The sequence below is a fragment of the Camelus ferus genome, chromosome 7 (genome assembly GCF_009834535.1).
Source record: "Camelus ferus isolate YT-003-E chromosome 7, BCGSAC_Cfer_1.0, whole genome shotgun sequence".
Classification (NCBI taxonomy): domain Eukaryota; kingdom Metazoa; phylum Chordata; class Mammalia; order Artiodactyla; family Camelidae; genus Camelus; species Camelus ferus.
This window is the reverse complement of record NC_045702.1, coordinates 26610330-26630239: the sequence shown is the minus strand read 5'-3', so window position 1 is coordinate 26630239 and position 19910 is coordinate 26610330. Positions and strand designations below refer to the sequence as shown.

General features: G+C 40.7%; 1 protein-coding gene across 5 annotated transcripts in view; it reads left to right on the top strand.

The window, feature by feature from the left end:
• Positions 1–19910, top strand: part of CPED1 (cadherin like and PC-esterase domain containing 1) — a 250413-nt gene that overhangs the window by 14581 nt on the left and 215922 nt on the right. For 4 of the 5 annotated variants that reach the window (XR_001367138.2, XR_004321355.1, XM_032483607.1 and 1 more), the window contains one exon: positions 10063–10246. The exons of the other annotated variant lie outside the window; for it this stretch is intronic. Coding sequence is in view for 2 of the 4 variants with exons in the window: in XM_032483607.1 (XP_032339498.1) it covers positions 10063–10246 (184 nt within the window). In the remaining 2 variants the exon portion in view is untranslated. The remainder of the gene's footprint in view (positions 1–10062; positions 10247–19910) is intronic. 5 annotated transcript variants of the gene reach the window in all.

The following is a 19910-nucleotide window of genomic DNA, read 5'->3' as shown; positions in this document are numbered from 1 at the left end:
ATTTAGTGGTGAAGTTAACATACTTCCTAATTTTTGCCCAGCACCCAAATCTCAAAAGGATGCCCATTGTGTATATGGTATCAGTGGCCATACTTTTTTCATAATGATATGTTTGCTCTGACACTGGATTTTTTCAGAGAAGAATAGTAGAAATGGTGGACCACTGATTGTTTATTTTATTTAAATGCTTTAATGCCCCTAATATAGAAACACTACCTTGTCATAGTCTACTTGTGACAGAAACCTTGTGAAATCATATGATTGAAAAAATTCAGTTTTTCATTTTGTTAATTAAACAGGGAGGTATGTAGACTGAGATGGTGCCTATGGAAGAAACCAAAATCTAAGCCTGTGAATGGCTCCAGGTTACCAAATCAAAACGCCAGGGACAGCCGGTCACAGACAGCCAGCTAGGCTTTAGGTTGCAGTCCATCAATAATTTCTTTTCTCTGCTTCTGCACTTTCTCTGTAGAAGTCTTTCCCCAGCGCTGGTTGGCGGAGTGTTCCTAATCACTTTGGGTTTGGTGCTGTCCAGCTGGAATGGATTTTTGCTCAAATACACACTTAAAATGTTAGGTATGCCTCAGTTTATCTTTCAAGAATTTAAAATAATTTGTCAAGAGGTTTTTTTTTATGTGATCACTTTTTAAGAGATATTTAAATACACCTTACATGTATAAGGGGCTATACATTTTCGAAAGCTTTTATTTCACTGTTGGGGTCTCCTTTGATCCTTACAACGGCAGGAAATTTGCAGATGAGGAAAGTAAAGTGCACATAGTGGAGCTTAAGTGGTGTCAGCAGATGATGAATGCAGGGTAGGGGTGGGAAGCGGAGCGGAGACCCAGGATTCAGAAGGCCTTGCATTGGCTGTTGCTGGCAAAGCTTCGAACATAGATTCAGAATCTCTGGCATCCATGAACATGCTTGGTGGGTTGTATGATGCTTAGGTATCGATATTGTTGTCATGACCCCAGTGTTCTTTCCTTTCTGTTACGTTGCCTTTGCAGGGACTTCCTATTTTAAGACTGAATTGCTGAATTAACTCCTTGTTTTGGCATTAGGGGACAGAGACTTGCTATTAATTTAACATTTTTCAAGAGAACAAGGTCTCTCCTTGTCCTCTGCTTGGTGTTTCATAATTGGGAATTGTCAACTCTATATTTTCTTCATTACGGATGTCCTTGAACTATTGCCGACACTGTGATAAGATTCAGGGGGTTGGGGAGACGTTACTCCAAGACCAGCAAATGCGATCAGGGCTTGAGGACGGAAAGCAAATAACTTCTTCCTCCTCTGAAGCTCTGTGTGCTCTAAGTGTCTGGTTAAGAGAAGACTAAGGAGGGGGAAGGATTGTGGAGAAAGAGGAAAGCAGAAGGAAGAAGAGACGAAAGAGAGACCTTCAGATTGGTTTTTATTTGATCCGGAATAGAAAGTAAAACTCATTTGTGCCAAAAGAAAAAGCAATGTGCGTTCTCTCCTGATCTCATTGAAAGCTTTATCTTATTCTGGACGCTATCTTGAAGGAAGCTATCATGACCTCCATCTCCCAGCTAGTCCTGTGTTTTTGTAATCTCAGCTGGGTTTTGTTATGTCTGTAAAGTCACAGCAAATAGTAAACGGATGGCCCACAGCTGTGCATCGTGGGTGGCACTCCAAGGAGTCTTGAAGTCGTTGGAGAAACAGCCTCCAGAGGAGGCTGAAAAAGATGCTTAATATGACTTTCAGAGCAGCTAGGAAAGAAAAAACGGAAAACTTGGGAGAAGCAGAGAAGGGGATATAAATTCCTCCATGCTGGCTGAAATGGGCAAGCACGTTGGTGGAGGGTGGTACGCTCGGCTGCCGGCCACTGCCGGGGACGGGCAACACAGCGGGAGACGGCAGAGGGGGACTTGGGGAGAAACCCCTTTTCTTGTGCTCTTGGTTAGTTTTTCATTTCTCCCTGTTTCCAAGATTCCTGCTTCGTATGAGGGTTGGCCTGGGGAAGGAGTGAGCAGCACCCAGTTGAAGCTACGCCCAGCATGACTATTTGCTGGAGTCTGAAGAGCTGAGACGTGGCTTCTTTCTTCTTTCTTTCTTTCTTTTCTTCCTTCCTTCCTTCCTTTCTTTCTTTTCTTTTTTCTTCTCCTTCTGCTCCTCCTCCCCCTCCTCCTCCTCCTCATCTTCTTCTTTTTTTTTTTTTTAACTGTTCTGCAAGTTGCTCTCCTCCGGTAGCTCCTCTTCTCCCTCCTCCGGTTACGTAAGCTCTGTACTGTGCACCTCTTTTAGAAAAGCACCCTGTGGTTCTGAGTTGTGCGTGAGGAGGGTGGCATTAAACAGAGATGACCCAGGTGTTCTCTGGGTTCACCATCACTGTCTATGCTTCATATTTTGTACATGGGATGGGAAGTCTTTTCTGATAAGCAAAAACCATAATATATCTCAAGTCTCAGTGTTACAGATGTTCCCAGTGCACCAGGGGCAGCTTGATGTTCTTTCTCATGAAATATTTTCCAGCTTAGGACAGGCTGGGTCAGGCTCTGCCCTGCCCTTCTCTTGATTTCCTCTTTTGTGCCGGCCTCTCTTCTTCCAATGTGTCAGGCTAACAGACGCCCTGTTCAGTATCTTCACAGCAAATCCTTTCCTTTGACTTTTCTCCCCACTTCTGGGATGTTCTCATCCTCTGTTCCTTACCTCTCCCTCCCTCATGCTCTGAGGTTCCACTGTCTGGCCTCATTGGCGCAGGGCACTTACTGCCCGACCTTCATGCTGCCCACTGTGTGCCATTAGATGCCTCCTTAGGACAGTTCTCAGGTCTCCTTCTTGGAGCCTTGTCGTCCAGGTCACTGAATGCTTCCATTTAAACAAACAAGCTTATTCTCTGCATCGTGGGAATAATGACATATAGTTCTTAGGGAATCCTGTGATTTAGGTAGTAAAAGATTGGTTCTTTGAAACTTGATCAGGGTACCATCCATCCAGAAAACAAACTCAAACGAGAAAACATCCTCCCTCTATCTCTCTGTAGTGAGTCTAGTTTTCCTCAACCACTTCCTCCCTGCTATGGCTTTTAGTAAAAGGAATCGAAGTTCATCAAAGTTGTCCCCAGGTGCAAAGACCAGCATAAAGTTACCAGCTGTTAAATTCTCCACCACTTACTTTGGTTTCCTACGGGCTACTTAGCATGACAATGTCATGTTGCATCACCTCTACTTTCATCCTCATTCCCAGTTATTTCTTGTTGCCTACCTGACCGTGTTTACCATTCACGATACAAAGTGCCTGTTCTGCCGATCCTCAAGGACTTCTGTTGTAACACCTCTTCCCATCTTTTCTCTCCATCTAAGAATTACCTGTCTTCTCTCATTTTCTTTCATGTGCAAAATTTGTAACACACAGGAGCCTAGAACCATGCCTGACACATAGAATGTGCTCAAAAATATTAAATGGGTAAATGAAGAAATGAATGAATAAACATTAAGAAAGAGCCAGCGGGAGAAAAAGGAGAGGGGATATTAAGGATCCAGGAGAAGGAATTGAAAGGAAAAAGTTCTCAGGGATTTGACGATGGAAGTTGGGAGAGGGGTTATTGTCTAGGCGGAGGGGGAGTGTAGAGTCTGGAGAATAAGTAGTGATTAGTCTTCAGTAAGAAGAGGACAGGTTTCTTCCATGGAAATCAGAAGGAAAGAGGAAATGTTAGTTGTGCTGATAGGCGCTAGGTTTGCCGAAACAGACGCTGTGTAACTCAGTGTGTTTCCTTTTTTTTCTTTTTCAGTTTAATTAGGTAGAATTATTACAGTTCAACTGCATGTACACATTATATTGCGTGTAAATATGTATACACAGTACACTGTACTTTTTTTTTTAGTTTACATAGATGTACTGATTATTGTTTCTAAGAACAGATTAGAGCTTTAGCATTTTAAACTTACATAGATATCAAAGGAATAAAGCCAACTACAAAATAAGAATGAACAGAATGTGGTAATCCAATCATAAAGGACAGTCAGATGTGCTTACACATATTCAAGAAATCAAGCATCTTAGTTATAAGTAAGAAGTAGTTCATTTGTGTCCTTATTATTACTGTTATTGTTTTTTAGATTCCTTTCCTTCTAAGATGGCTGATTTCCTCTGCCACGGGGAGGCAGTTATCTGAAGAGCAGGAGGTAGCTGGAGAGTGGACACGTTTGTCACTTTGGAGAATGTGAGAGAGAACTGACCAAGGAAACACAGTGGGGTGGTCTGGGGAGCATGAAGACTGAATTGGCTTTGCCAGCCAGGATCTGGCCAGCTGGCCTCTCTCCTTCAGCAGCTCTCAGCAGCCCCAGCCCCGGGGCAGGTCAGGCAGGCGGTGGAGGTCTTGCTTCCTCGGGTCTCTCAGCTCAGAGTTGCGACAGCAGCCTCTTCCTGCAGATTTACCTGGCATGTCGTAATTCATTCGAATGAGGTGCTTACGTCTGCTTTCCACGATGGGCTGTCAGCTCTGAGAGGGCGGGACTTGCTCAGTGCTGTAGCCCCAGCTCTTCCATGCTTAAGGTGTTGCCGTATGATCGTGATGCATGTACAGGGATCAAGGGAATTTGACACATTGGGTAGAGAGTATCGGGCCCTGGAATCTGAGAGGGAAGGTGAAAAGGAGGCTAGTAGAAAGTCGACATTGGGGGGAAGACTAGTGGTTGAAGAACCGCTGTAGTAAGAATAAATATAAAGAGCTGGAAGTATGTGAATGTGATCAGCGAATGGAGTGTCTCATTTTATAATTCCAGAGATGGGGCTGTTTGGGGGACCACAGAGATCAAGATTTAGCCATTGGAGTGGGTGGTCACAGTGAAGTGGAGGAGACAGTCATTAGAGATGAGGAGGTCATGGATATTTTAGGATTTGAGATGCAGATGTCGAAGCCTCCACTGAGACTTCCTAGTGGGTTTTTTCACCTGATAGTAAGTAAAACAGTGAAAGGGCGTGCAAATATTTACAAGTAATGCACTCATCCTTTTCATTTTTGCATTGATTCATTTGCTCATCCATCCTTCCATTCACTCCATTTAGAACCTGCCAGGTTGTACAACAGTGTGTACAACAGAGACCAGAGAGACAAGTCTAGGTCCTCATGAAACATGTAGAGTTGCAGGACAGGCAGGCAGTAAACAAGTAATATACAACTATAAATTGTGAAGGGTGCCAAAGGGAAGTGAGACTGAGCAACAGGTGAAGATGGGTTTTGCCAATAGCTGTTTAAGTGGGTGCCATTTCATCAAAGCTATATTGCAGGTACATTTTTTAATACTGAAACTTTATGGCTTTTGTTTCTGTCTTATTTGTTTAGAACCTACATAGAGACAGAGATGAGTAAACTTGCCTTACTTTGGATTGGTTGGGATAGCCCCCAGGTACAGTTTGGGGGTGCAGTCAGAAGGTGCTGGGTATCATGGAGTAGTTCTGAAAAATGTGTGGTCATTCCATGGTGGGCTCCAGGTTCAGCTGAGTCAGCTGTGAGATGAAGGCAGAGGGTCACTATAGGTTTGTCTAGAGAGGGAACATTCTCCAAGGCTCCACTTACACATCCAGGGAACTCGTAGTTCCTAAGCTACCCTACAATTATAAATATTGTTTATGTAGAAAATGGATAGGGTATGCATCCTAGAAAGTGCCACCCATTTTATTTCTTGAATTCTCTAAAATAAGTGTACATTTTGCCAATGGGTGAAAAAAAAAAACTCTATTCTTACAGTGGAAAAATTAAAATGTAATTCACCTTGATCCACTCAGTATTTCTAAAATGCCAAAAAATCCAGACAGCATGGCAATTTGGCTTTTAGTTATATATGACACACATCCGAGGCCTACTATATGATTTGTACTTGAGCATCAAGAAATGTCATAAATACATGGCTACTTGAATAAATCCAGAAAAAAAATCTCTCTGTCATACGGAAAAAAAAAACCAAGTTTTATTTTTCATCTCTACTATATTTCCAAGAGCTGTATTTCTTGCTTTTTTGGTAAGTCTCAGTGAAGACTTTTGAATAGTAACTAAGAAATATAGTGCCTTTATATGATAGCTCTTCATTAAATTCTTTTTACTGTAAATTCATTACTTTTCTCAAACACTTTTGTCATTCTTGCCACTGTTCAAAATTGTACTGAAACGATTTTTTTAAACTGAAGGGTAGTCAGTTACGATGTGTCGGTCTCTGGTGCAAAGCATAATGTCCCAGTCATGCATATTCATACATATATTCATTTTCACTAAAGGTTATTACAAGATCCCAAACATTGTTCCCTATGTGAAACAAATTTCTTAATACAAATTTTCCCTTCTTTCTATCCCAATAGCCCATGGTCGTATTTACAAAAAAGACTTCCACATAGTGAAAAAAAAAAGATGATTGTATTCATTCATTCAAAGAATATTTATTGTGTGCCCATTAGGTGCCAAATATTAATTCTTACATTGGGGAAACAGAAGTGAACAAAACAGACAAAAATACGTGCTTTAATTTACTTTCTTTTATGGTGCAAGGAAAATAAACATAATAAATAAATCATATTTTTCACCTTACGAGGTGATAAGTCCTACTGAGAAAAATATATATCAGGATATGCAGAAGCATATAGTTAATTGTAGAAATGCTTTTTACGACAGAAACCAAACTATTGGTCTCTTAAAGAATTTGTAATATAAGAACAGAGTTAACAATATGATATTGAGTTGTTTTCCATTTTATTCAGATATATTTAACATTATTTATTGGTGGGATGCTGTGTTGGACACTTTCATATAGAAAATTCATTTAATTCCCCATACAGTCTCACGAAGTAGGCTTCGTCACTTCAGCTCTACAGATGAGAAAGCCCCGATGTGAGGAGTTACGTGACTCTCCCCACAGTGGACGCGGTGAGCAAACGGCAGAGCCAGAATCCAACTCCAAACTTTTGATTCCCAGTCCTCCTGGGTTCTTCTGCTGCCTTGTTGCATCTAACCCTCCGACTACTTTATTACCACCCTTTATCCTGAGAGGGCATAAAGGTTTCAGATTTTGAAGTCCTTCCCATAAAGATAATAAGTGTTCCGTTATAAAACAACTTTCATGTAGTCTAGCGAAGTGACTTCTGCGGGAAAATTTCAGACCTGTCCAGAAGGAGGGAGACGGGGCAGTGACTCTGGGGCTCAGAGTGTCAGCGTCCCTCATTTTTCCCCCAAATTCTCCTTGGCAAGACCCACAAGTATCAAGTTCAGTCGTAGTGGTGGCCAGGTTAAATGTATTCTTCCGCTAAAAAGATACCCTCAAAATTGCAGGAGTAATCAGGAGCTCTCATTTCCAAAAGGGCTGCTCCGGGCATTGGATAATCCCGCATTTGCTGGTGCGGTTGACATAATTGTGTTTCACATGCGCAGGGTGTGCACCTGTTGTCGGATCGGCTGAAACTGTTCTCGCCCCTTGGTATTGGGTCATTCTGCTGATACAGTGTGTTATAAATATTACAAGGACAGGGGCAGTTTGTGTTACAGGGGAATACAACGTTATCTGACGGACAAGCTTATTTCCTATTTATTCTCTGTAGTCTGAGACATGAGTTGAAATTTCAGTTTGTGATAAAGGTTATTACAAAATACGGCCAGCAATTAATACTCTATTTAGAATATGCTGTCTATAAGATTTGCTGGTAAGAGCTACATGGCTCTTACTTAAACTGATCCTGGTTGGGGTGCGGGGCAAGAGAGGGATGGTATCTTTTAAAATAATAATAACTCAGAGTTTGAAAATACACTCTGCTCCTGTGAAATCACTGCTGTGCTGGAGCCAGCTGTAACTGAGAGGAGCATCCTGTGATTACGAAAGAAAATAATGTGAGAAGGGAATTCTGGGCTCTGTGCATTTTGCTTGAGTGACACTGATATATTTGGAAGCATCTGTCTTCCCCTTTTACCTAGACGCATGTTTGTTTATTTTGGCCTCTTGTGGGCTACTGGGTCCCTCTAACTCCTGAGTCCAAAGGCTCACCCCGGGTTTGCTTTCAAATACTCCTTCTTGAAAGTTTATCATTACAAACAATTACAATGTTTGCTGGGGAATTATGTCCCAATTTGCAGTTAAATTCTTGAGTTTACTAGTTTCATTATCAATAAAATGTGATATCCTTTAACAAGGGACGATATCTGATCATGTTTTCCCAAAGTTCCACCCACAGAAGGTGTGACTAGCTGGTGTTAGCTTCCTCTCTATTGTATTCACCACACACGTATGCAGCAGCTATGTTAGCATGTGCCTGGCAGAGCTCAGACTCAGAAATGCATTTCCTGACTCTTTGCTCTTTTTGACATATTATTATTTTAAAAACACTTATATAGATAGGACTTTCTATGTGCCAGGCACAGTTCTAAGCCCTTTACAGATATTAACTCCTTAATCCTTATGGCAGCCTTAGGAGGAAGGTATTGTCCAAGGTCACACAATTAGGGCTGGTGGAACCAAGGGATTCAAACCCTGCAGCCTGGCCCTGCACTACGCTATGCATTGTCTCTTAATTTTCAGATAGCAATAATTTGTATGCAATGAAAAATAAGATACGGTTCCTGCTCGCAAAAGGTTTACAAGCTCAATCTATTCCTTCTTTCTTTCCATACATATGTTCAAAGATCTTGACAGCTCTTTAATTTACTAGATATCTTCATTTATGAAGTATGTCCGATGTGTACGAGAGACACACAGACAGCACATGCTGCCTGTTAAGGAGCTCGCTTTAGGAAGAGATGCAATTTCATAAGTGCCGATGGATGGTTGTACTTCAATTAAAATTTTCCCAAGAGGTCATGTTTGATTTGGAGTTTGCTGAACAGACAGATGGAGAGAGAGGTAGGAATTGTTGGTGCAAGGCACCATGGAGTGCTCTGAAGGAGTGGGTGGGACCGGGATGGAAATGATTAAGAGTGTGACATGACTCAGAAGGAAGATCGGGTCTAAGTTCAAATGGCCTGCATTCCCTGATAAAAGGTGGAATTGATTCTATCAGTAATGAGATATAATGAAGAAATTTAAGGAAAGGAATACGTGGCATACAATGGGTTTGAGATCTATGAAATGGACAATTTAATTCAGAGCTGCCACTAAAAGTGAGGTGGAGTCCCAATTTCTTTTTTTTTTTTAACTTTTCCCACTCATCTTCCTCCTCTAGCTCCTTTGTCTCCTCTTCTTTGGCCTCTCCTGATTTTTGGTCCTAACCCCCACCCAATCTTAACACTCCTTCCGGTAGTAAAAATGTCTGTTTTATCAAGGTTTAACACAAGTTGTTAGGAAAACACACAGTATCTCCTAATACTTTCCATTAGTATTAAGCCCCCCATTAAGCCATATAATGAATTTAAATGTCAGCATTCTTTCTCCTTGCCGATTCAAAACTTCTCTTGTGTTAATGATATTTCAAACATCAATGTGAGAAAGAATATTCATTTGGAGGAGCAATAAACCATGGAAGGAAGAACCTAAAATGATGCTTCTCCAGTGATACCCTCCTCTTCTCACAGGAGAACCCATCCTGCCTCACTGAGATGCATTCAAACTCGCTGCATCCTAATGGAGAGAGACAGCAGCAGTGTGTCTCCCCAGAGCTCTGGGACTGCTTCTCAGGTTGGCTCCCTGAACGTGGCTTCTGGTACAAAATCCATCCTCCCTGAGTCTGTCTCCACTGCTGTGTTTACCAAAAAGAGCTGTTAACAGATAATGCAGCTGGAACTACTTTAGAAAAGCATGTTGCAGATGAAAAGCAGGGTTATTCATTTGTATTTTCAGCTAGAGTCGAGCTCTGTATTTCTAGGCCACTGTATTCCTCCAGGAACTCTATATTCGAATGGCCCTGAAATTGCCACCTTTCTGTAATGTGAGAAAAACACAGTTTGCCTTCAGTTCTTGTGGGTGAGGTTGCCGTTGTCCTTGTCAGCCTCTCAGAGAATCTTTCATTTCTAGAGAAAAACTTAAAAGACAGCTCTCTGCATGGCCCCTGATTTGCACGAATGGTCTCCTTCAAGGGAAATGTTCTTTTTTTCCCTCTTGAATTTTTATGCCTTCTTTCCTTCTATAGATCGAAGAATCAGTTGAGACCCACTTTGGCAGCCGTGGCAGAAGGGCCTTACTCTACGGGCCTCCTTCCTACAGCAAAAAGGAACTTCAGCTCCACCAGCGCGTTCTCACTCAGCATCGCTATCAGGTTGTCATCGCTGAAGGAAGGCTCGGTGCTGACCTTGGGCTGGAGCTCCTGGGAAAAGGTCAGACTGAGAAGTAATTAAGCCACTTACTATATAATGTTAAATACTTTCTGGAAAGCGCTACTCTCTTCCTCTAAAAAAATTCACAAGAGCAAATTTTTTATCCATGATCAGCTTTCTTGCATCATAGGAAACTTGGCTCCTTTTCTGCTTCCTCTCAGTTCTCCTTTAGCTGCATTTCTTTCTTCCTAAAATTATTTTGTTTATATTTTTGTAGCATTTTGGAGTTACATAGTTCATCTTTAAACGCTACATAAAAAATGTTTATGTTTATGAGCCTGAATATGCGTTCTGCCCAGCACCAAACTGCTCCATATTTTACGAAAATTGCCACTTCATCTGATGGCAAGGAGAATGTGCTGGAAATTGTTTCAAGAAGCCAGCTTAAATGTGATTCACAGATTGTCTCTAACTGTGAAAGAAGTATGGATATTTATCTCACATGCCATTACTAGTCAAGTACTTTTATTTCTATCATTTGAAGTGAAAAATAAGAGAAAGTTTTTAAAGAAGTTATTTGAAAAGAAAGTTGAGTAGATGATGAGGGTCAAAAAGGGCAATAATGTTAAGAGGTGGCATTTCTTGAGCCACTAACCGTGTGACATGTTATATTCTGTATTCATGCCTCATTTAATCCTCACTGAAGCCCCCTGAGTACCCTGAGATGAGGACATATTAATCCCTCCCCCGATTCCAGAAGAGGAAACTGAAGCTTGACGAGGTGAAGTGACTCACCTTATACCTTCAACCTGGGGGATGGAAGGGCAGGGTTTGAACCCCTGTGTCCCCGCCCTCACTTCTGTGCTTGCCCTCTTCACCTCCTCGTTACCCACTCCCTGTTTGGACCCCTTATCCTGCACTAATCTGTCATGATTAGAACTACCAGGATGTGGAGCTCTCATTCCGCATGAACCAATCTGATTTTTCTCTTTATGATGACACAGTGTATCTGTTTTCTTATGTATCAAAAGGGAGGGGAGGAAAAGCTGATTTGAAATAACTGCTAATCTCCAGGGTGGTTTCCTTTGGGAGAAAGCCATCAGATCCTGGTGCCACAGTAACCTTCATTTCTCGTTTCACTTTCAACCATCTTGCCATCCACATAGTGCTTGTTCTTCAGTTGGGTTCCCCCTTTGCTCTTTAAAGTGATAGTTTATAGATCAACTACACTCCAATAAAAAACAGAATTAAAAAAATAAAAAGATAATAAAGGAAAGTATCTTAAAGAGAGGGAAGAATTTCTTAAGACAAAAAAGGATCAACCATAAAAGAAACAATTGATAAACTTGACCGTATTAAAAATCAAGAATTTCTGTCCATCGAAGACAACCTAGGGTGAAGAGGAAAGCCATAGAGTGGGAGAAGCTATTTATGTTACATGCTACTTACAAAAGACTGGTGTCCAGAAAACCACTAGTACCCATAGTCACACCAGAATACGAAGCTAACACATGTTATGACCCAGCAAGTCTACTCCTCAATACCAACAGAAACCCACGGGCACCAGGAGATGTGGACAAGAATGCCCATGGCAGCATGAGCCAATGTATGGCAATGATCCAAATCTTCATAAATAGTAGAAGGGATAAGCAGTGCTGTTCCCACCGGACAGAGTGCCATTTGATGCTAATGAACTAACTACAGCTAAATGCAACAACACGGAGTAATCTCACACATCTAATGTTGAGCAAAAGAAACAAGATGGAAAAAGTTATAGGGTATGACTCTATTCTTATGAAGTTGAAAAATAAAGGCAAAACTGAAATGTACAGTCTAATGGTTTTAGAACCTAAATATTGCTAATTAAAAAATCAGGATCACGGAAGGCAGCGTGGTGGTTACGGACAGGGTTCTGCGTGGGGAGGGCATGCGGGACTCTTCCAGGGTGCTGGCCATGCTCTTTTCCTTGGTCTAGGTCAGGGCTCAGCAAACTTTACGTGAAGGGCTAGACAGTGATTATTTTAGGCTTTGTGGGCCATATGGTTTTTGTCAGAACTACTCAACTCTGCCATTATAACCTGAAAGCGTTAGACAGAGACAGTACATGAAGGAAGGGCATAGATGTGGTCTAATAAAACTCCATGAACAAAAAAAGGCCAGAAAAAAAAGAAGTGCCAGTTTATGCTGGTCAGTGAAAGGCGCTGGGGACATTTAGCCACGATCACCCTTCACCATATTCACCTTTGCCATGTTGGCAGGTGAGTTGTAAGCTACTTAGCTAGCAAAGCTCCCAGGGAAGAGAGCCCCAAAAGAGTCACTCTGATGAAAAGAAAGGACTTCAAATGTGCAGAGTACAGCCATTTGGACAGATCTCCAGGAAGGCCATTTGCTGGTCCCTGCCCCAGGAGAGAAGTATGGAAATCTAGAGCCCTGGGCTTCTGGAAGCAAATAAGAAAAACAAGTTGAGGGAAGTTGAAAGGTCTGGAATACCAAAGAAGCTGGAAACAAAGTTTACACACCTCAGTGTGGTTGGTTCTATTAAGAAGAACCAATCTAAAGTTCTGGAACATCCATAAATGATACTGTCAGAAATCTGTTTATCAGAATAGCCACCAATGTTAAGGAAAAATATAAAAGATCCAGCCTTCCTCTCATCCCATGAAATATTTCAGCCCATTGCTGAACCGCGTGATTGACTGTATAACCATGGCAGGAGCGCCATGTCAGCTGTGCTCCAGAAGTCCCGCAAAGCATCGGCCCTGCTCACACCCAAGTATTGTCTGAAACTCCCATGCTCCTCTGCCTCCTGCGTGCTGCTGCTGTGTATGGGCACAGCATGTATTATCTGTGCATTTCCATTTCCATTTCAATTATTTTCTCCAGTTGCAAAACAAAGAACAGGTCTCTTCTCTCCCTTGATATTCTTGTCCTTGGGTCAGTGTTACAAGAAAAAGGAGGATTACTTTGCAGCTTCCAAATATCAAGAAAGTGCAAAGACAGCCTGGAGGCAATAGAATCTGGCAGCCAAAGGAGGCGCAAGGCTGAGTGGCACACGATAAGGAGACGGTGTCACCAGAGTTTGTCAGTGTAAATACTGATTCTGCGCCCTTTCCCCACGTTCCCTCAGCTTTTAAAACATCCACTGCCTAACTCTTTCTTGCTGTTCTTTTACTCTGTATAATAAGGTATTATTCCTGGATAAGCCTCAAGAAAGGGTAGCAGTTTCACAAGGATGGGAAATTGATTTTCAGCTTTTCATTTGATTTGTAGTTTTCACTGTGAGAGCAATGTGCGTTGAATACCTGAGCTAAAGAAGTTCTGTGACCATAATCTAATGTGTCCCTGATGATTTAACCTACAGAAAAAAAGCTACCTTTAAAAAAAATTGCAGCTTATTTTCTACGGCCACAAATTTAACCTACAAATTATGTTTGAATTGAAGCATTTACTATCAACAATTATTTTCTAGTGATTTGATTCTTGTAAAGTTTGTTTTTCTTTAGTTGTGTATATTCACCTCCTGTATGTACAGGAGCAGAAAGCAGGGCTCTGTTGGGCACATTTAAACCTAATCCGCACCCCACCATGTTGAGCAGCTTGGGGGCAGTGGAAGCAATTTAGAATGACCTGGAGACCTACCCCACCTACCTTTCACTTTACCATTGCAGTTTCTGCTATTTGCTATCCTGAAATTTGAAAGTATTACATTAAAACAAAATAGGTTATTTCCACAAAAGTTATTAAGTATCCAGGTGCAGACTTGACACGTTTATAAAAATCCATTCTTGGTCACAGGAAAATAAATATAAAAATGCATTTTCCCTAGTCTACCCATCTATTCCACCTGCTTTCCTCTCCTTCGGGGGTACTGGGGAGGTACTGGGGAGGTACTGGGGATTGAACCCAGGGCCTCCTGCATGCTAAGGATGCACTCTACCACTGAGCTATGCCCTCCCCCCACCTCTCCTCTTTCAGCTTGATCCCTGTCACTTCTGCTGACCTCTTTTTGTGCCTTCCTTTGACGCACAGGTGGCCTTTTCCAGTGTGGGGCCACTTTTCTTAACCTTTTCAGGCTGGAAATGGATAAAAATTAGAAAAAATAAAAGGGTGCAAGTCCAGGCTGGCAACATTCTATTGCTAAGTATAATCTATTCTTGCAGAGTAACCTCTGGGCTTTAGATTGTATTTAATTTTCCGACTACTTATTTATTAAGCATTTATTGAAAGGAAAAGTAAACAGTCTTGGGTTGTAAATTAGAATGCGGGCATTATCTTTTTCCCCGGGTTAATTCCATTCGATAAAATAACAGAACTTGGTGTTCTATCCAGAAGGACTGTAAGGCTGTGGAAATTTGACCTTAAGCAAGTTAAGTTCTCTGAGTCCTGGTTCTCTTATCTATTGAAGGCAGTGATGATATTTACTTCATAAGAGTATGTAGTGAGAATTTAATCGCCTTGTCTACACCCATGCGAGTTCCGGGAAGAGGCAAAGTCCAGCCAATATTTTTCTCATTCAGTGGGAGTGGGGCCCAGAAATTTGTATGTTAAAAACAGACACAGATAATTCTCATGTGCAGCCCAGTTTGGGAAGCATTGTGCTAAGGGATATACTATTGGTTTAAGGAATAGACATCCTTAGAGTTGATTTTAGGAATAAAACGATACAAAAGTCTGCTTGCCACTGCACTACTTCAGATTTCCTTGTGTAGTTATTTACAAGCGGTTCAACATCAAGAGTGATTTTGAGAGAAGTAAGAGGACAGTTGTCTTTACATACTTACACCTACAAAACTTAGCAGATTGTAAAATTTACACATTTATGTCCTTCAATCTCTTGCTTTGGAAAAATGTATCTTACGTCCCTGCATTTGTAAGAACGTGTCATTTCTTAAAGGCAAAGATTGAAGGACCAACAAATTATTCCTTTTCCTAGTATCTAGATACCACTTAGTAAAGCAGTGCTTTAGAACATGGAATAGTACAGAGGCCTAAAGAAGGGGAGATGTTTTCCAAAAGTTCTTAATCTATTCCCATGGCAACATACAAGGAGGCTGGGATCCAAGAGCCTCTGATTCAATAGACACCATCACTGGGTCAGAATCATTTATGTATGCTTGAAGGGTAAAGCATATTTAGCAATCATCTGTCCACTCCTGAGGACATCCTACACTTTCATATTAAATGTTTTATACAGTTCATGTGAAAAGCAAACGCCAACTGCTATCAAAGCTGCAGAATTAGAGTCACTCTTAGGGTTTCAGATTGCTCGTATTTTTGTAACTTGGGGGTTTTACGTGGAATGCTTTTTGAAGAAATATGAAAAACGAACAACCATATAGATTTCCTTGCCAGGGGTTGGCTAACTATGGCCCACTGGCCAAATCTGGCCCCATGTCTGTTTCTGTAAACAAAGTTTTATTGGAACACAGCCACACATTTGTTTTTGTGCCGTCTTTGGCTGTTTTTGTTTTACAACAGCAGAGTTGAATATTTGCAACAGGGACTATCTGGCTCTTAAGGCCTAAAATATTTATTGTTGAGCCCTTGACAGAAAGCGTTTGCTGACCCATGGATCTTAGACTAATTCTACGTTATTTGATCTCATACCGAGCTGATGGTTAAACTCTAGGACTGAGATAGTTTAGTTTTTTAACTTACGTCAAACCTCATTCAAAAAGGATCTGATGGTTTATAGTAAAACATGTAATAATAAGATTACTAAAATGGAATATAAAATTAGGGCTCGCACTGGATATTCCTCTTAGTCACCATAATTTTGGCTTAATTTTGGCTTGAGCCGCCAAGTACCCAAAGCAACAAGGGAAAAAATAGAAGTTTTGCTCTCAGGAAGAAGGGAACGCTACAGTTCCTTCCCCTAATCTCCAACATGCCCAGATAGTATATTTAAAACAACTTTTCAAAAGGATTTTTAAGTTGACGACATTGAGTTATGTAATGGGTCAAGGGCCAGAGCAGCATTTGTGTTGCAAATGGTGTGGATGTCATATCTTGGTTCACATAGCAAACTTCCAACAGGAGCTGAGAGTGTAACATCACAGCATGGTCAAGGGAAAGCATTTCTAGGAAGGGCTAGGGTTAACACTGCGATAAATAGTATTTATCAATATTTGTATTGATATTGCACTTGATATATTGTGTTATGAAGATGATATTTTAAATAATGTTGCTTCGCACCTTTCCCCCAGTAATAAGGACACTGTGATTTACCCAACTGTGTTCTTGGGGTGCACTATTAAAAGATACAGTTAACAGAGCAAGAGACACAGATGACTACTTAATGTTGTAGAAATACATGAAGAAAAGAAAAAGAAAGCTTTCCTTCCCTGTTATAATTTAATAGATTTCTATCTTCGCATATTTTTATTGACATTCACCTGCGCTCTTAAAAATGTTCAACACATCCATGTATCATTTGCAGTTTAGTCTAATTTTGCAGGTTTGTTGATAATGGCTATTTACCAAGAGCCATTTTGTTTGTATTCAGAAGGAAGCCATAAGAAAGTTGAGATTTCAACTACCCATAAGTAAGGAGAGCTTAACTGCACACAAGAAAAATGCTTTCTTGGGGAGGTAGTAGACTGCGGTAATTAAAAAGATTAAGCTGTAGAGTAAGACTGAATCTAGCTTGGGGTCCCTGGTCTTACTTTTCAATCGTTACACTGCCCTGGGCAAGTTATTTTGCCTCCTAAAGCCCTAGTTTTCTCTTCTGCAACTGATTGTTTTCACATAGTTCCGAGAATGGCACATGGCAGGCGCTTGAAAAATGGGAGTTAATATTGTGACTGCTGTCAAGAACTAGATACAGAAAAGGGATGGTGAAGATTGCTTTGTAAGGAGGTGCATTTCACATGGGCTCCATAAGAAGCAGCAGGTGGGTGCTGCTACTGGATATTTCAGGTTAAATGAACTTGGTAAGTGTTTTCAAGTCTCCCTCTCAGCATAACATGTTTTCATTGAAAGATCAGGGTTGTAAACCCTCCTGAAATTTCAACACACAGTCTCTTGGATCATTCCATTTGGAAAAAAAAAAATTCACTTCTAAGAAAATCTGTAAACTCCTTAGGGTCAGGAACTGTGTCTGCTCTGCTCATCACTTAAAACCATGCCTTCCACATAGGGTACATGATAAATATTTATTGAATACATGAATGAAAGAAGATAAAATCGAACACCAATAGTTAAGCCCCTTAAAGTGTGAAATGCCTCAGATTTTCACGTTAAAACTTTCTTCATCAACCTTTCATTTTTATGTAACTTTACAGGAACACTGCTATTCTACTCATGTTCAAATCTGCTCTTATAACAAAAATAATGCAACCACGAGTGCAGTAGTAGACAAGGCGAATGCTTTATACATCAAATGATTCTCGACTGTTGACATTTTTAACGCTGTGTCCATTTTTCAGTCTTCTTTGGCTTTCAAGACGCCTCTGTCCCGTTTAGCAGTGTTAGCCTGTTGGTTTTGTGGGGAGGGCTGATGAATTTAGTTCGGAGCATACTCAGGTGCCTTGAGCTTTACATATGGATGTGTTTAGCAGAGACTGGTGGTCAGGGCAGGAGATGTAGATTTGTGGGTTATCTGCTTAGAGGTGATAATTGATTCACTGAAGGTTTAATATTCCATAAAACAATGGAACTCTCAGTGTTACTTAAAAATGCTTTCCAGTAAAGGACATGGAAATAATAATCATATAGCTTTTACTGGTCGTGAACATCGGCGAGCATTAAAGGTCAAAAGCCCCATCATGTCATTTAGGTCCTGTTTTGTGTCCTCTATCTTACGCTGTCTAGTTCTTTTCTTAGCCTAGTGTAAAATATTCACTTTTATGATCTTCTAATCCTTTGCTCTGGAAAAATCTATCATGTGAGCCAGGATTTTTACAACATATACTTCTCTAAAGAAAAAGAAAGAGGCGCCATCAAATTCTCTTTCATAACATCCAGGTACTATTTGGTAAATCATTGTTTTAGTTCATAGAATGAATAGTGGCCTAAGAGAGGATAAATATTTTCCAAAAGTTTTTAACTTGCTCCCAGGGTAGAGTCTAAGTAATATGTAGTTCAAGAGACTCTGACGCGGAGTGTATTTTATCGTTGGGTTGGAATTATTTATGCATACTTGGAGAGGGCATATTTCAACAGTTGCAGCAGAAACCAGAACTGTAGCAAGAACAAGAAAATAGATTGTTCCGATTGGAAAGACCATTTCTGGGAGGCTCTGCAAGCAGTTGGGCCAATATTTTTGTATTCCCACTGTTTAACGGGACGTTTGAGTACTAGATTTATTTGTAGTAACCCAAGAAGGCATAGCTAGGACCAGTTTAAGGATGAACATTGTATCAGAGTTATCCAGCAATGGGACAGCCCAACTCAAAGGGTAGGAAGTTTTGTTGGGATGGGAGCAGGTCAGGGATATTGCTCAGGGGTCGCTTTATTACTCGGGAGAATGAGTAAAGTCACCACCAAAGCATTTTTCAAAATCCGCAGTCCTGGGACGCACGGTAGCATTTATACACGCAGAATGAGAGAAAGCAAGACAAGATTTGAAACCTCTGACATTCTAGGATTCCTTTGCTTTAGTCTATGCTATTAGTCTCCTGTCCTCTGGGCAGAAGAGAAGAGTGGGAAGCAAAGAAGTGGAGAAACATGGATCTGGAGGCAAAATTGGAGGTTTATAGCATGTTTATAGCAGATACTTCTACCGATCATCTAAAATGTGAAAGCCTAAAGAACTTCTCATTCCTTCTCCCCTCCAGCCCCACACCAGCACCCCGCCGCTTTCCTGAGTTTAATAAGCACTATGACTGTTTAGCAGGAAGACAAAGGAGTAAAGGTCACATTTAAAAGGCACAGTGTGTTTTGCCTTGTTGGTATTTCGCCTGGAACACGCTTGACATACGTTTTTTATTAGGCAAGTAATAGGTTTGGGACGGTGTCAGAAGTGCTTCTGTGCCTTTAGTTAATCAAACTGGGAAAGAAAAGAAATTGAGTCAGAGAAGCGCAGAGGGCCATGCATTCTATTTTATTGTATTATGACACATGGTAATTGTGTGTTCGGGTTTATTGTTATTTTTCTCATTGCTGATAGAGTTCCTGATGTATTTACAACCAGACAGAATTTGTTCTTTAATTGGCACATGAGAGCTCAAGGAATGTTTATTTAACTTTAACTCAGTTGGGTTGTTTGTACTATAGGGACCTGAGTTCAATTTACTTTAGTTTCTGGGAAAACAAAAAACAAAAAACAAAAAAACACTTTCTTCTTTATGAAAGTTGAGTTTTGAGTGACCTCCCCATTCTGATGTTTCTTTTACCCTCCGCTGTGCAAAGAGAACAGAAAGCCACTGTCTCATTTTTACTCCAAAGAAACTAAACTACTTCCTTAAGTGGGTTAGTTCTTTCAACTGAAAATGGTAACCAGATGTTTACTGAAATCCCTAGCATTTCGCCTTCAATTCTAGCTTCCTTCTAATTGTTTGATCTTTTTAAGTTTCATAGAAACCAGATTGGGTATTTGAGTTTTCCATAGCTGGGACATGTTTAATACAGCTTTGAAGATACTTTCTCCGTACTGTTTCTTTAAATGTACTTCCTTCTGCTTTTATTTTTTAAAAAGATGCACCATTGAAATTTTTTGTGAGTTTTTATTTATTTTTTTACAAATAATTTATTGCAGGTCGTTTTTCTTTTCATACTTCTTTAG